We start from the raw sequence: 16,121 nt of genomic DNA on the forward strand, positions 1-16,121 counted from the left end.
CGTCCTCAGTGGAACAGGGATGAATAGGGGCATTATGGTGAGAGCTGACTGTGGAGGGAGCGAGGCGCTGCCCTTGAGCGCTGCATGTTTTTAGGGCTTGGAGTGATAGCAGCGTGGTCTCTGTGGTTTGGCTGATAAGCACCTCTCCTGCCGTCAAGGCCCCCGACTGCAGCTGTGTCTCAGCCACTACACTGTACTTGATTTACAACAGTCCAGGGGTTTGTCTGCCCTCCCCCCACTTATCTCTCACACACTCCCTCTGTAACACTCTCTGTGAGGATCTCTGCTGGGATTACTGACGTTCAGGTTCTATGAGTGGGAAAGTTAGGTTTTACTTTTTGTTGAATAAGGCTTTGCAAACAGAAGTCACATGACTCATCATTATCAGCTATTATTCTCACTGTGTTTTGATGTTTTTGTTGTTGGTGGTTGAGACTGTAATGTTACTGTCTTGTTAGGGGACTGATGCTTTAAAATGTCTGTGTTATGTGCTGAAACCAGAGTTAGAATGGTCACTGCTAGAAATAGTGCTGCAACTATTATTATATATATATATAATTATATAATTATTATTTTCGTTATTGAGTTATCTGCCCATTCATTTTTTAGTTGAATGATTAGTTGTATCAAATGTCAGAAATTCAATTCAATTCAATTTTATTTGTATAGCGCCAAATCATAATATACATTATCTCAAGGCACTTTACAGGGTCAGGTCAAGACCTTACTTTGTTACAGAGAAAATGCAGAAACATGCAAACAAAGCCAGTGAGGAAGACGACTGCTAGCTATTAAACATGGATGTAAACAATGCACAATTCAAAACTTCAAGAAAAATCATGTTTGCAAATGTTTGATGTGGAAGAATGTGCATTAATCACTTTAATTAACTTTAATTTAGTTTTATGAGTAACACTGAATGTAAACATTCTTTTGGTTATATATGAGAAAACTCCACAGGGTACCTTTAACTCTCTCTGGCTTAAATTCCCCAACTAGCTAATGGGTTATAGATAAAGAAGACCGGAAACAACCTCATATACCACCCTGACAAAGACGTGGGAACCATAAATGTTGTGGGAATAAAACACAGTATCCCACCTGTCGAAATCAACTCAAACTGAGAGGAAACACAAACCGGTTTTTCATCCATGTTTAGCTAATTTTAACAGAATTTATGGAAAATGAGAAAAAGAAAATGCGAGTCATTTGAGTTTCCATCCCTCACCATGATGTGGATATTTGGAGTTTCAATATAAACAGTTGGTGGGGCTGATTTCCAATCATGTGCTATTAAACCAACATAGGGGAAAAGTTAACAATGAAGTGAGGTAATTGAGACAGTGTCAGTCAAACCAAACCATGTAAAGACATGATGGACTTTGTCATATTTTGTTTTTATTGATGCATCACCTTCACACTTTAGTCAAGAGTGAAAACCTTTATTTTTATGTGCAAATTGAAAATTTGCTCAAATAGAAAAATAAATGAGTGGAAACACAATTACTGAAGTTATTGAGTTAAACGTCTCCAACCAGGCTTGGCTCAGGTATTTCATGTTATTGGTTTTATTCAATTCATTTGTTTCTCCGCTTTTTTTAGAACAAGTTTCTAAAACATGGAACTTGGATATGAGAACAGTCATACTGCTTGAAGATACTGTACCACTCATTACACTGGTTTTCCAAATTCACTGCCTCATTAGAGCTTGTTTCCACGGTAACAAAGACACAACAGAGGGACTTAATGTTACCGAATAGATCCTGACAAAAAAAAAAAAAAAAAAGCAGCCTGTGAGGCAGAGAGTCACACTGAGCCTTGGAAACTGACCCTGGTGAGTAATGCTCCCAGGATACACAACAAGAGGCCGTGACAGATGACTGTGGCACGCCAGATTACATGCCATTCCTCCATCGAGGCCTCCGGTTTAATGATTCACGCCACTGTAGCTGTGCTATTTAGGTTAGATATGTCGAACAGCGCCAGTGCTCAGACTGTCACGGTTTATTTTTCTACAGTGACACAAACTGCTGATTGCAAGCACATGCTGTTGTGTGTCATAAAATCAGTTATTTACAAGTTAAAAGCTACACTGATAAGTTATATGAAATATTTGCACAGAACTGGAATATACTTAAGTGATATTAGGAAGCTTTAGAGTATTAACTGTTGGGCTTATAGCGATTAATATCAGTTTTAGACTATTAACAAACCGGAAGCTCTCTATTCTGCAAGTATAAGAAATGGAAGAATTTGCTAGTTGGAATATTTTTTTAGTTATCATCTCTAAAGGTCCCATATAGTATAAAAGTAGATGGACATGTCTTTTTTGATTATAAAGCAGGTCTAGGTTCTATATTAATACTGCGAAGGTATCAATGTGAAAACCTTTTATCCTGAGAGGTGTTGGACAATAATATTGAATTAGTGCACTGCCCTAGCACAGACTCAAAAATGCAAATTTACAATATATTCACACATATATACATATACATATAGAAGATGCTGCTGTAGAAGTGACACTTTGTGTCGCAGGTTTGTCAGGATCAGGAAAGATTTAAAGGAAAGAAACTTGTGCTGTCAGAAGTTATCTTAGTTTGTCGGTCAGCTGCTGTTGACGTTCAGTTTTGTAATCCATTCATTTGTTTCAGCTGTGCAACTCTCAGCAGCTAATGCTGGATACATGCATGATGAATCTGCATCTGCATCATAACTATGGCTGTGGTGCTGACAGCTGAGATGATGAATGAAACTGCTGTGGTCCTTCATGGTTTGTTTCATCTTTGTTTTTAATATCCAGGAGAAAACAACAACAAAATGCTGTGACGGTGACATGCAGCAGCCTACAGAGCTCTCATTCATGCAACAAGCAGCTTGTGTTAATTCCCAGTGTGGGTTAATACAGGCTGCAGCTTGTATTGTAGTGCCACTTTATCCAGTAAGCTCTGTTTAGTAACAAGCTATTGTTTGTTTGTGCATGGCCATGCACATGATTCACAAAGTATGACTCAGAGAGACGGAGTGAAAAGAAGCGAGCGGGGTCACACAGATGGTCATAATTAAAGGGTTTCGGTTCAAAATGAGACGTCAGATATTTTTAACTTCACGTCCCACACAGTAACAGTGACATCTTTTCTCAGTCCTCAACTCCCTCTAATCTGCTCCGAACAGATATTTAAAAAGGTTGTTCCAGCAGCAGAAATCCACCACTTTGTTCTCAGCATTTAAGGACATGACAGCACTTTGTGTGAGGTGGTTAGCTGGAGTAAAATGTCTTATTCTCTGTCTCCCTCTGTCTCGTAGAGCTCGACGCAGGAGATCGGCGAGGAGGCCGAGGAGGATGCCATCTTCACCATCACGCTGAGGAAGGTGCAGCTCCACCAGTCGGCCAGTAAGGGGCAGCGATGGCTGGGCGTGGAGACGGACGCAGCCCTGAGCCTCTATGAGACCTGCAAGGTGCGGACCATCAAGGCCGGCACTCTGGAGAGGCTGGTGGAGTACATGGTGTCGGCGTTCCGGGGCAAAGACTCCACCTACGTCACCATCTTCCTCTGCACCTACCGCTCCTTCGCCACCACCAAGCAGGTGCTGGATCTCCTGCTCAACAGGTACAGTGATGGCTGACCCCTCACCTGGGTGAACAGCAGTGGTTCTCAAACTGGGGAATGTTTTTGGTCCAACAAATATTCAGTTTACAGTGAGATTCCTCTTCTGAGAAGCTGAAATCTGCAAATATTTTTATATTTTTTTTTCCACAACTTTTGCTTGAAAAATGACAAACAATTAATCAATTATCTAAATAGTTGAAAATTATTTTTCTGTCAAGCACCTAATCAATTAATTGACTAATTTTTTCAGTTTCACTTGTACTGAAAGGTCTCTCACTGTATAAAGGTAGATGTCCATGTGTTTTTTGATGATAAAGCAGGTCTAGGTTCTATATTAATACTGTGAAAGTATCAAAGTGCTCAGTCCACAGAGAAATGCACACAGCCTGTATTCAGACACTGAGCCTTAAAACGAGCCGTCAGGACTTCTGTGCCTTTGTGATGTCACAACAAAGCAGTCACCACTCTCAGCCATGCCCTGAGCCCCGCCCACCTGGACCCACCATCCAACCTTGCAGGATTTGGTTTGAGTGTTAACCTGAAACCTGCTATATTATTATGAGATCACTCAGGAAATAGTCAGCCAATCAGAAGAGGGGCTTGGAGCCTGTCTTCTGATTGGCTCACTGACCTGCTGTCACTAGAGAGGAGATGTAAAACTACACTGAGAGGGTGTTTTGTACTTCAAATAAAACACTAGCCAAGTGTAAAATATGGACCATTAATACTTCTACTCCAATTTTCTAATATGTAAATTATTTTTTGCTACATAGTAAGAATACAAACCAACAATGGATGAAAAAAGACCCACATACAAACACGGCACATCATACATAATAACAGTAGTCACACCCATAATTCACTGAAGTAGAAAGCAGTGTTCCTTTAAAGATAACAGTGGTATATACACATATTACAGTATTTTTTAAAAGAGAAAAGATTACACAGCAAGGTGATTTATATTAAACTCAAACATTAATTTTAACCCTGAAAGAATGTCAGTGCAGGGTTGCAGATCTTATCAAACACACCTCCTATATCTTCATTATAGAAGCTGAGTCTCTCCAGGTGCAGTGTGTTTTCCATGTCTCCCAGCAACAAATCACTGCAGAGTCCACATTCGTAGAATTTGTAGAATTAACTTCTTTGCAGTTATCATTCTAAACAAAACAGCCATTTTTTTCATATATATTAGCTGAGGATGAGAAGCGCTATCAGTGGATTGTGTTCCCAATGCATCAGAGTTAAGTTTACTGAATGACGAGAGACAGTGTGTCAGATTACTGATCCTAGACTTCTGTTACAATCAGGTGAAACATCAGAAAAACACTGTGTAACTTAGAGTTACATTAAAATATCTAACATTTACAGAAAGAAACACCTGTTCTTAAAAGAAAAGTGAAAGTGGAAAATGAATGTGTTTTTACACACTGTCTCCGTAGGTGTATATGACATGTAAACATTAAGATAATGAGTTTTTTTTTTTCTTTTAAAATGTTGAATGTTTAAATGTTCAGCTCGGTTGAACAACACTGAACTTGTGTCTCTGTTTTAGATACGCCAAGCTCCAAAATGTGCCTGCAGCCACAGCACACAGAGTCTCCCAGGACGACTGCACAGAGCTGAGAAAGTAAGTCTGCTGCGACCTTCAGCGCCAAGCTGCCAGCATTAATCACCCAGTGCATTCACTGCACCGAGCCCCGTCCCCCTGCTCCACGGGTTAAAGGGATGTCAATAGTTTGAAGTGTTAGCGGGTTGTTTTTCTTTCTCAGACACCTGTCAGACTGAGAGGGGGAGAGCTGACAAAACACAGTTCATGAACTGATAAAAATGTAATGAATCACAGAAAAAACCCTTCAACTTCACTTTGTAGCTTCAGTTTTACCAAAACAGGTCATTAGCATTGTTAGCATTGTTAGCGTTGCTTCAGGACAATGTGCTCCTTTGAACATAAGCTCTATTCTTTTAGATAGTTTGTTAAAATGCCTGAGTGAATACAGGGAGCAGCTTATGCCATCCATGTTAGCATACTGAACCCAAGCATTGTGGGTATCTGCTGTTTGATTAACAATGTTGAAAAATGTCTTGTCTTCAACAAAACATCTCAGTTATGTCTACAGACTCTGAAGACAGTTGTTACAAAGTCACTTTACATGTATTAAAGTGTCATTTCTTACATTTTATGTTGTATTTGTGGTTATAAATAGTGAAGTAATATTTTTTAGAACCTTGAACTGCTCTATAATAATGCTTTGATTATCAAATCTTTATATATGCCTGTGTTATTTTTCATGTATTTTATGTTCCTGGTACCTTTATGTTTTGCCAAATTGATAAAATGAGAGGCCAGACGTAGAGCAGAACTTTGTAAAGGACATGAAGAACAGAGGCATCACTACATGATAGCAGGGCAGAACGGTTCAAGGCACTGTAGTATCTTCTTTCAGATCTGTGGTGCACAGTAACTAAATGCTACTTCTCCTTGTGGGAACAGTTACAGCCCTCTCTCCAATGACCGGAGAGGTGGAGGGGGTCCAGATGGCACAAGACTGTCAGAGACGTATTTTGGTCCTGAGTCATTGAGAGTTTTATTGACAGGCAGCTGCCAGTGAAGAGACCTGAGAGCTGCTGTGATGTGTGCAGTTTTCTTGGTCCTTAAACACATCGATCAGTTTCTTCTTCTTGAATTTAATTTAGAATGAATCTTAAATATTTTCTGTTGTCTGATGTAGATGAAAATGTTTTTGTATACAGTTGTGGGCTATCAGGAGACGTTTGACACCTTTAAACTAAAATAATTCTAGGTCATATTGTCCTTTCTGGTTTTTCATCGGTGAAACAGATTTAATCCTATGTGGTACTGAAAAGGGCTTAAAAAGTCTTGAATTTAACTTGAATTTAAACCCTGTGTTTGTAAGGATTCTAGCGTCAGTAATAATAACTTTAATAAGGTTAATAATACATTTAGCAATCTTCACTCAGATAATTATTAAGCCAGACAGGTTTCAGTGACAGCAACACTAAAATCAGCTGAGTGTGTGTCATTTATATTTATTTTGCAAGTTCTATCATTACATCTTTTGTTTTCTGTCCCTATAACTGTGTGTGTGTGCGTGTGTGTGTGTGTTGCAGCACTGTTTCGTCCATCCTGGGCGCGTGGCTGGACCAGTACTCGGAGGACTTCTGGAGCCCCCCGAACTACGACTGTCTTCACCAGCTCCTGTCCTACCTTCACCTCCACTTCCCCGGCTCCGACCTGGAGCGCCGCGCCCGCAACCTTCTGGCCCACTTCCACCGCCGACAGCAGTGTGAGCCTGATCCTGATGGTATGAAGGCAGGACAGGAGAGGGAGAACAGGGCAGGGACTCAGGAATGGGGGGGGCGTCCCAGTAGAGACCATTAGAGAAATTCCGGTTTGAGAATTAAATTTGGCCTAAAGGAGACACATTGTCAGCTCACATGTTGTAATAGTTGTAAAGAACAGTTTGGTTGTGTCAGGGATAAGAAGTCCGGTCCCTATCAGCGCACAGGAGACTGAGCACTGAGTGAAATCTTCAAACCTGTGGGGAGAGAAAAACAAACCCCAAGGTCAAAGAAAGGATGAGATGTTTCCAGAGCAGGAAGTGTGTTTAGGTTGAGATCAGGTTGAGGCAGTGTTGTGAAAGTGTTGTGTTTTTTTTTTTTTTCTCTCTGTAGGGGAACACATCGGCTGCCCTTTTGCTACGCAGGAAGAAAGCGGCTTTGAGGACGAGCTTCCTGGTTTCAGTTTCCTGTCGTTTGACCCCATCATGGTCGCAGAGCAGTTCACGCTCATGGACGCGGTGAGGGCATCTTCCTTTCTCTTATCAACAGGTTTAGTCTCTGTCTACCTCTGTTTACCTCCACGGTCACTACTCTGTAGAGATTCCCAGACTGTTCAGATCAATAAAAGGTAGGTCAGGTTTATAGGTCCTGCAGATAATGTTTTTTTTTTTTTTTTTTGGATTAATCTGCTAGTTTAGTATTGTATATCCATGAAGTTAGGAGATTCACAGGAGTAAAAAAAGAACTGGTCAAAATCAATGCAACAGAGGCAAAGATATCTTCATTTCTGATATTGGTCAACCTCTAAGAAACCTGGATTCTTCATCTCCCATAATGCAACCAACAGCAACTCAGCAGATCTCAACATCTTTTAAAATCCCCTCCAGTTCCCCAAAAGCTTCTCCAGAGCCACAAAAGACACTAAACACCTTAATTTAATAATTTCATTTCCAACAACTGTTGTCAAATGTTGAGTAGTACAAGAACAAAACAAGAATAAAACAAGCAAGTGCTTGGTCCTTTAAACTCTGTATTCACACTGTTTCTCAGGATCTGTTTAAGAAGGTGGTGCCCTACCACTGCCTCGGGGGTATTTGGTCTCAGCGGGATAAGAAGGGGAAGGAGCACCTGGCTCCCACCATCAGAGCCACTGTGGCCCAGTTCAACTCCGTCACCAACTGTGTCATCACCACCTGCCTGAGCAACCCGACGCTGAAGCCCAACCAGAGAGCCAGGCTGCTGGAGAGGTGGATAGACGTGGCCCGGGTGAGCAACCACTGTCACTACCACCGCATCAAGTAGTTTGTCGCAAACAGGGTCATGAAATGAAAACAACAAAGTCTGTCTTTTTCTGACTGGATCATTGCTCCTGTTGTGTTCAGGAGTGTCGGATCCTGAAGAACTTCTCTTCGTTGCGTGCCATTCTCTCCGCCCTGCAGTGCAACGCCATCCACCGCCTGAAGAGGACCTGGGAGGAAGTGTCACGGTGGGTTTTCAGTCTCTCTTCAGTAAAAGTCATGTTGCTGTGAAGATTAAAAAAAAAGGAACTATTACATTATAATTAAAAGCAGCAGTCTCTGTACATGTTGTCTGGTTTGCAGCAAGTTAACAGTGAAAACAGAAGGACAGTTGGCTAAAGATGTTTTTGTTTTTTTATTTTGTTCTTCATGCACTGATCTCTGCGTGGCTCCACAGGGAGAGCTTCCGCACCTTCCGCGAGTTGTCCGAGATCTTCTCAGACGACAACAACTACTCCCTCAGCCGAGAGCTGCTGGTGAAGGTGAGTCACAGCTTCTCATGAGCACACACACGCAGAAATCTTCAAGAACCAACACATGTATTTTTACAGTGACCAAAAGAACAGAACAGAACTAATCATAAAAAGCCTGTTTTACTCACAAACTGCTTTAATAATAATACGTTTCTGTGCTCTGAGCCTCTCTTCTGACCTGTTGTTACTAGAGCTCCAGAGAGAGGCCTGAGCAAGGAGATGTAAAACTACACTGAGAAGGTTATTGGTTCTTAAAACCACAAATATATCTTCATATGGATATCAACACTTCAAATTAACCTGGAGCAAGAGAGTGTTAGGCTCAGTTTTGTAGACATAACAAACATCTCTCTGTGATCCTTGAATGATGATTAGATAATAATAGTTCCAGACACAGAAATAACAGCTAAAGACTCAAGGAGAGGTATTTTCCATGCCTGTAGAGAGTGAGATAAAATAGTTTGCTTCTAATCAGACTCTGTTAATCAGACAAAACATCTAATAAATCTATGAGTTATATAACGCCTGCATATGGCAGCTGAACAGATGGCAGCGGGATCTGTGACCTGTCCCATCGGTGGACTTCCTCATGTCTGTCTCGCATCAGCTGCAGAGGAACATCCAGAGAAACATCCTGCAGGGCAGAACACTGTGTACCACGTTCTTTTGGATCACAGTGTCCACATATTACTCACGATGTCCTGGGTGGGCTCTGTGCAGCTGACAGATCGCTGTGATCATTAATGTGATTTATGGCGTTTAATGCAGAGAGGCGTCGACACCTCCCTGCTGTTTTGCACCTTGTACTGACGCGTTCGGTACAAGGACACAGACACATGGCCGAACAGGAAATGAGATGTCAAATCTACATGTTCCATGTTACATGTTCCCTGCTGTCATAACAAGAGACATGTCTGCACAGAGAAAACACTGTTCATCACAGTAAATATCAGTATTATTATTATTATGTAAAATTACGTCATCATAGAGGATTTTATCCATATAGCCTCCCCCCATTATCTGATCTCAGCAAAGACTTCCCAAACCACCAACACCACCACCTTCTCTACACATTGTGTTGCCCTCTTTTAAAAACGGGTCAAAAAAAAGGCTTTAAAAAGGCTCAAGTCATTTTTTAAATCAGCTGCTTGCTACAGTTTTTATCAGACAAGCAGGAGGAAATGGTGCGTTAGGGACTTTTTTCAGCAGTGGATTAATACACAGTTGGTGTTCTGAGTATGTGGGGCAGCAGGATGGTGTGTGTGGGGCTGTGTCAAAATAAACTACAGTGTGTGTGTGTGTTCATGATAATGAAGGAACATGTCACCCAGTGTAACTCACTATTCTGTTTTTAATAGTTTCTAGATTTGATGTTTATTTATAATATCAGGTGTAAATTACTGTTTTCAAACTGAGGCTAATTATACAGAGACACTGAACATCTTTTCACTGTGTCCTAATGAAGCCTGGAGCAGGTAACTGTGTTCTCACCTATTTATAAACCTGAGGCGTCTGCTGATGTAACAGCCAGTGAACACACGGGGCTTCCTCTGAGGGAATCCCTGCTGACGTCACAGGGAGGGAACCTCTGGCAGGTGTAGATAACAGCTCTGATCTGAAGCCTGCGTAAATGAACACCTCGGGGCGTCGCCTCTCTCTTGCTCTATCTGCTCAAACCAGGCTGCATTCGCTTTACTCAGTCGGCTCGGGTTACACAGGGCTGAAGGCCTCTAACAATTACATCACTCTGAGGAATGTGAGTGGGGACTCAGAGGTGGATTTTCTCCCACTGTTTCTCAACCTCGTTTAACCTCCTCAAATTCAGCAACAAAGAAATGCACTTGTGAATTCCTCTGTGGACTGAGGCTTTGATACTTCCACAGTATTAGTATAGAACCTAGACCTGCTTTATAATCCAAAAACACATGGACATCTTCCTTTATACAATGATGGACTTTGAAACTAATGTTTCCTGAGCAGATGAAAGCTACAGATCAGGATGCAATTCAACTAATATGCAGCATAAAGCTGAGTGAAATCAATATTTAGATTATCAAACAGATGTATAATGTGTAGCAGCGCAAAGCCAAGAAGAATCAAAATGAAGAACAGAAACTCAGATGGATCCTGACGTCTGTTTGTGAGATATTTTCACATACCAACTCCACAATAACATCCTAGCTTTTTCTTAAAAACCCAAATATAAGACACAAATAGTTAAAAACTGTAGCACATAACACGTTCTCCATTTTCCTTCTAGTTGGAGTGTAGTCCTTAGAGACTGTCTTTTAAATGTCTCGGTAATGAACAGAAAAGAAAAAAAGTTTCCTTTAAATTAGCTCAGAAATATGGGCTTTGTAAATAACGTGTTGCCTGTTGTTCTTATTGAGATGTGTTTGTGACCCTGCAGGTGAATTATGGGAAACTTTTACAAAGGATTTGTAGAGTTGCCGTTTAGTTCTCTGAGTATTTAAGATGGATGGACTGATGGACTGTCTGTTACTGTTCTAGGAGGGAACATCCAAGTTTGCGACTTTGGAAATCAACCCCAAAAGAGCTCAGAGGAGGCATCAGCAGCAGAGGGACCTGGTGAGCCCACAATGCAAAAAATAAATATTTTTTTATGACTTGTGCTGAGAGCAATAAACATAATCAATTTTAGGCCAACAGCTCCATCTGGGGGCAAGTGAAGTCACTGCAGTTTGTTCAGTTCATGGTTAAACACATATTTGACTGTTCTGGCAGTCAGTATTTGTTTTATATTCACCAGAAGTTTTTTAAGTATCTGTTGAGGGTTCTCCTCTCGCTCAGCCTCCATGTTCACCTCCTCTGTCAACAGGGAGTGATGCAGGGGACAATTCCTTACCTGGGGACCTTTCTGACGGACCTGGTGATGATGGACACGGCCATGAAGGATTACACTGAGGTCAGACTGCTGTGTACAACGAGCTGACACTGTGATACGTTTTTTTGTTTGTTTTTTTATCACTTGCTCACATTTTTATCTCCTCTTTAGGGTGGTCTCATCAACTTTGAGAAGAGAAGAAAGGTAAAGTAAACCTTAGTGTCTGTGGTTAATTAGCTAATAAACCTTATAGAATAGAAGTCAGAGATTTTTTTTTGAACAGTAGGAAATAAAAACTATTAAACCCTAAAACAAGATTTGAAAGTATCTGTGCAGGAAACTTAAAAGGAAATCTCAAAAGGTACTATAAGAAATCATGTTTTAGCTCAGAAGAGACAAAACAAATCAATCAATCAATCAATCAACTGATTCACTCTCTGACCTGTCCCCTGCTCTGCTCTCTGTCTGCAGGAGTTTGAGGTGATCGCTCAGATCAAACTGCTCCAGTTGGCCTCCAACAACTACAGCTTCACTCAGGACAGCCACTTCAGGGAGTGGTTTGCAGGTGTGGAGAAGCTCAGCGAGGCAGAGAGGTCAGTCGGTGCACTCACACTGTACGGGAAGCAGACCGCCATTTTATTCCATGGGGGAGGGAGCTAGAGGGTGGACAGCCGACTGGAGCCCAACGAGACCTGACAGGTCCTGACAAGTCGGCCGGGTTTGGTCACATTAGCTGAAAAATAGGCAGCTTAATTACTACTCATTAGGATACTGAGGACTGCTGATGACATTTTTTAACGTGTGTGTATTAAAACTGTGCATCATAGCCTGTGTACAATAAAACATGCAGGTCAAATAAAGCAAAGGGATTAAAGCAAGCAAATCATAAATACAGTTAAAATGTCTTCAAAGGCAGTTTCACTGGCAAGAGAGTAAAATCAGTAAAAATCAATTAAACCATAAAATTAAGAGTTGAGTAATCTGTACAATAAAAACAGAATCAAATACAGTTTCACCAGTAAAAGTGCAGAACATAAAAATCTATAAGGGAGAGACACATTTGTTCTGGGTGGTCAATAAAATTAAGTAAAAATCCATCGTGAGAAGAGATTTAAAATAGGTGACTGAGCTGATTTCCTCAGGCAGCTCGTTCCAGAGTTTCGAGACTCCGACTGTGAAAGCTCCGTCGCCTTTTTAGCTTTGCCTCAGAAACAACTAACAGACCTCTGCCTGAAGACCTCAGGCCACGAGCTGGCTCTAAGATGCTAAGAGGTCAGATATATGGAGAGAGGGAAGGGAGCTGGTGATTGAAGAGAAAATAACAGCTCGCTCCTGCAGCCGGTGTGCAGACTGTAATGACGGCCCTGGTTTGGGACTAATGTGAGACTACACACCAGTGGCACCTTGAGGTGCAGGTCTACGTGCCTCAGCCTGTCAGGACACGTCAGGTCCAGTCTCTCAGAGTCGGTTCAGGAAGATCTGTACTCGCCTCTGTCATCCCCTTGTCACTGAGCAATTACCCAGCACTGACGCTGTGACTGCAAAAGCTCTGTCACCTCTGGTCTTTAACTCTCTGACACATCGCAGCAGGATTTCTGATCACTTCACTGGCAGGATGACTTTTTAATAACAAGGTCACATGAGTTCACATTAACACTGTCGTTGTCCTGACTTCCTGTTCCTGCAGCTACAATCTGTCCTGTGAGATCGAGCCCCTGTCGGAGTCGGCCAGCAACACGCTCAGAGCCAAGAAGAACGGAGGAATCATGAAACGCTGGAGCGAGTAAGTGACAGAGGCGCAGAGCACACTGTTCAGAGAGAGACACAAGAGCTGTAAAACTCACTTTATCATCACCATGTTCAGCAGGATGAAAATGGAAACATGATTATTGTGATTATGATTATGCTTATTATTATGTGTCCAGTCGGCAGTTGACGGAGGCCGGCTCCAGCGGCGCCACAGGCTCTCATTCCAAGTCCTTCGACCACTCACACTACAGACCGTACCAAGGAGGCGGGGGGGACAGCGGCGACGCTCTCAGCGTCACCTCCGTCAGCTCCAGTGGTTCAGACCTGGAGGATGTGAACGCCAGCTTCCTGTCTGACTCCCCCGAAGGACATGAGAGAAAGGTAAGGAAGAGAGGCTGTACAGGAGATCACGTGACCGGATTCTTGTTGAAACCCTCTGTGAAACTTTGAAGCAGAACCAGAGAAAAATCAGCTGATGCTGTCGACTGTTGTTTACCTTTTTATCTGTACAGTTACATCTAGCTTCTTCTTTAGTTCTTCTCCTCCTGTGTGACTGTTTGGTAATGCTTGTGGTTTTTGTTTTTGCTTTTTTTTGTCCTCCCTCCAGACGTCGACGCCCTCAGTGAAACTTACCGTCTCTGCTTTGGGGAGAGAAGCTCCAGCAGCAGATACAACGTCAACAGTAACTTGTTTTACCTTCTTATTTCCATTTGTATCTGTATTTATACATGAGTAGGACGCATGACAAGTAAACTGATCTTTATATGTAAATTTGGTGGCGTTCCTCTTTAATGAGTAAAGTAATTAGATTCCTATGATGTCAGCGTCCTGTTGAAACACTAAGGTTTTATCCTCCCCTCGCCCTCTGCTCCTCTGTGTCATCCTCTTCAGTTCTGGGAGTGTACGTCTCTGTCCTCTCTGGACACGTCTGGGATGGGTTCCAGCTCCGGCTCTGCCTCTGGCTCCAGCAGCGCCTCGTCCTCCTCCGTCTCCTCCTCCACGCCGCTGTCAGCCTCCCGCTCACACAAACGTTCAGTGTCTGCGGTGTCGAACTACTCAACCCTGTCGCTGCCGCTGTACAACCAGCAGGTGGACGACTGCTGCATCATCAGGGTCAGCCTGGACGTGGAGAACGGAAACATGTACAAGAGCATCCTGGTGAGGGGACACAGTGTCAAATCAGAAAATCATTTTAGAAACCTATAGATTTATTCTTGTTGTTTATTCACCTATAACTTTATATATAACTATAACTCACAAAAGGTTTGCAACATTAAACAATGTCAGTAACAAAAAACTAAATCAGTTTGGGACATTCATTCAGTCTTTCCATAATTTCCTTAAAACGTCCATTTTTTCCATTTTATAAGAAATGTAATTTTACCCAGAATTCAGTAACAGACTTTGTTGTTTTGATTCAGGTGACGAGTCAAGACAAGACTCCAGCCGTCATCAGGAAGGCCATGATCAAACACAACCTGGAGCGAGAGAAGACGGAGGACTATGAGCTGATGCAGAAAATCTCTGAGGACAAAGGTAAAGACTAAAAAACACACAGGACTTTGAAGGTTTCTGCTTCGTTGTGCTACAGATCAGAGTTGTGTTTCAGGTTGGGATTGTGCTGTTTGTTTGTTGTGTAAAGCTTCAGGCTCCGGTTGTGCCCGGGGTTATTCTTTTCTGTATTGAACCAGATTTGTTCTGACTGACTCTGTGTCGTTTCTTCTCTCTCTCGTCTGCAGAGCTGCGGATCCCGGACAACGCCAACGTCTTCTACGCCATGAATTCCACTGCCAACTACGACTTTGTGCTGAAGAAGCGCGGCCTGCCTCGGCCGGTGCGGCCCAAGAATGTGGCCAGTTCAACGCTGCCTCGCATGAAACAGAAGGGACTGAAAATTGCAAAAGGGATCTTCTGAGGAGAAATGCACCACTTCCTGCCTCCCCCTCCACCCCCTCAACCCTCTCTGGTCTCCGCTCCTCAGAGGAAACATTTCTGTTCGCGTCTGTTGGAGGGAAACTAACCTGAAGTATCTGAGTTTTGGTTTTGGACAAAGACTTGAGATGCCAGAGGAGAAGTGACCAAGCAGCCTTCCTGTTGATTAGCGGGAAGCAGAGGAGCATCTTAGCACTTAGTAACAGCCGACAGGTGATCCGAGGATTTCAAGAGGCTGAGTCCGTCACAGGAAACGCCCTCATAGAAGCTGTTTCTGTTCGGCTGCAGGTTCCTGAAAGCAGAGGGACGCGTAGGTGGGACAAACAAACAGCTGCGTTGGGGTCGTGCGCTGCTGCTCAGTGGCTGAACCAGTCGAACTCTCCACCAGTGTCATGGACAAGTAGTTCCATTTCATTTTCCTGGTCCATTAGTTTTTGTTTACATTTGTTTACATTTCAACATCACCTGGTCAGCTCTTAAAAAGACGTTTGTTCCAGCCTCTTCACTCACGAGAGGATTTTTGCACCTTGGATAAAACACTTTTTTAACCCCTCAGCAGCCTTTGTCCTGTTCCCTCTGCAGTCGTCGTGCACGCCCCTCCTGGCATGGAGTGTACATAAGTGAACAATACGAAGCCGCAGCGAGTTAACACATACGTGTACCAGCTGGGCGTTCGAATGTGTGTCTATTTTTCAGGGAACCTTTGTCATGAGTGTGCCGCCGCCTTTACCGTCTCGCCCCAGGGTTCCTGATGTCAGCAGCGTTTCTTGGGACCGCAGCACTGAACGCTCGGCCCTCCCCTCTTGGACGCTGGGACTCATGTCGGCATTTAAACACCAGCGACACTGACGTGGAGGAATCTGAGCTCTTTTAACTTCTGAACGCTGCCATGTTACAAAAAAAAAAAACAAAA

At 42.7% G+C, this 16,121-nt stretch overlaps 1 protein-coding gene across 7 annotated transcripts in view; it reads left to right on the forward strand.

The window, feature by feature from the left end:
• Positions 1–16,121, forward strand: part of LOC139624590 (ral guanine nucleotide dissociation stimulator-like) — a 55,683-nt gene extending 39,562 nt beyond the window's left edge. For 5 of the 7 annotated variants that reach the window (XM_071483845.1, XM_071483843.1, XM_071483841.1 and 2 more), the window contains 17 exons: positions 3,304–3,608; positions 5,164–5,238; positions 6,741–6,934; positions 7,305–7,429; positions 7,962–8,177; positions 8,294–8,397; positions 8,607–8,691; positions 11,194–11,271; positions 11,522–11,608; positions 11,699–11,731; positions 11,999–12,120; positions 13,215–13,310; positions 13,453–13,657; positions 13,884–13,958; positions 14,168–14,434; positions 14,698–14,812; positions 15,016–16,121. In XM_071483845.1, the coding sequence (XP_071339946.1) occupies positions 3,304–3,608; positions 5,164–5,238; positions 6,741–6,934; positions 7,305–7,429; positions 7,962–8,177; positions 8,294–8,397; positions 8,607–8,691; positions 11,194–11,271; positions 11,522–11,608; positions 11,699–11,731; positions 11,999–12,120; positions 13,215–13,310; positions 13,453–13,657; positions 13,884–13,958; positions 14,168–14,434; positions 14,698–14,812; positions 15,016–15,191 (2,358 nt within the window). In that variant the 3' untranslated portion in view covers positions 15,192–16,121. The remainder of the gene's footprint in view (positions 1–3,303; positions 3,609–5,163; positions 5,239–6,740; positions 6,935–7,304; positions 7,430–7,961; positions 8,178–8,293; positions 8,398–8,606; positions 8,692–11,193; positions 11,272–11,521; positions 11,609–11,698; positions 11,732–11,998; positions 12,121–13,214; positions 13,311–13,452; positions 13,658–13,883; positions 13,959–14,167; positions 14,435–14,697; positions 14,813–15,015) is intronic. The other 2 variants (XM_071483842.1, XM_071483839.1) reach the window with 1 other exon arrangement.

This window comes from Trachinotus anak, unplaced genomic scaffold (genome assembly GCF_046630095.1).
Source record: "Trachinotus anak isolate AG129_WGS33_773 ecotype Australia unplaced genomic scaffold, CSIRO_AGI_Tana_v1 ptg000008l, whole genome shotgun sequence".
Lineage (NCBI taxonomy): Eukaryota > Metazoa > Chordata > Actinopteri > Carangiformes > Carangidae > Trachinotus > Trachinotus anak.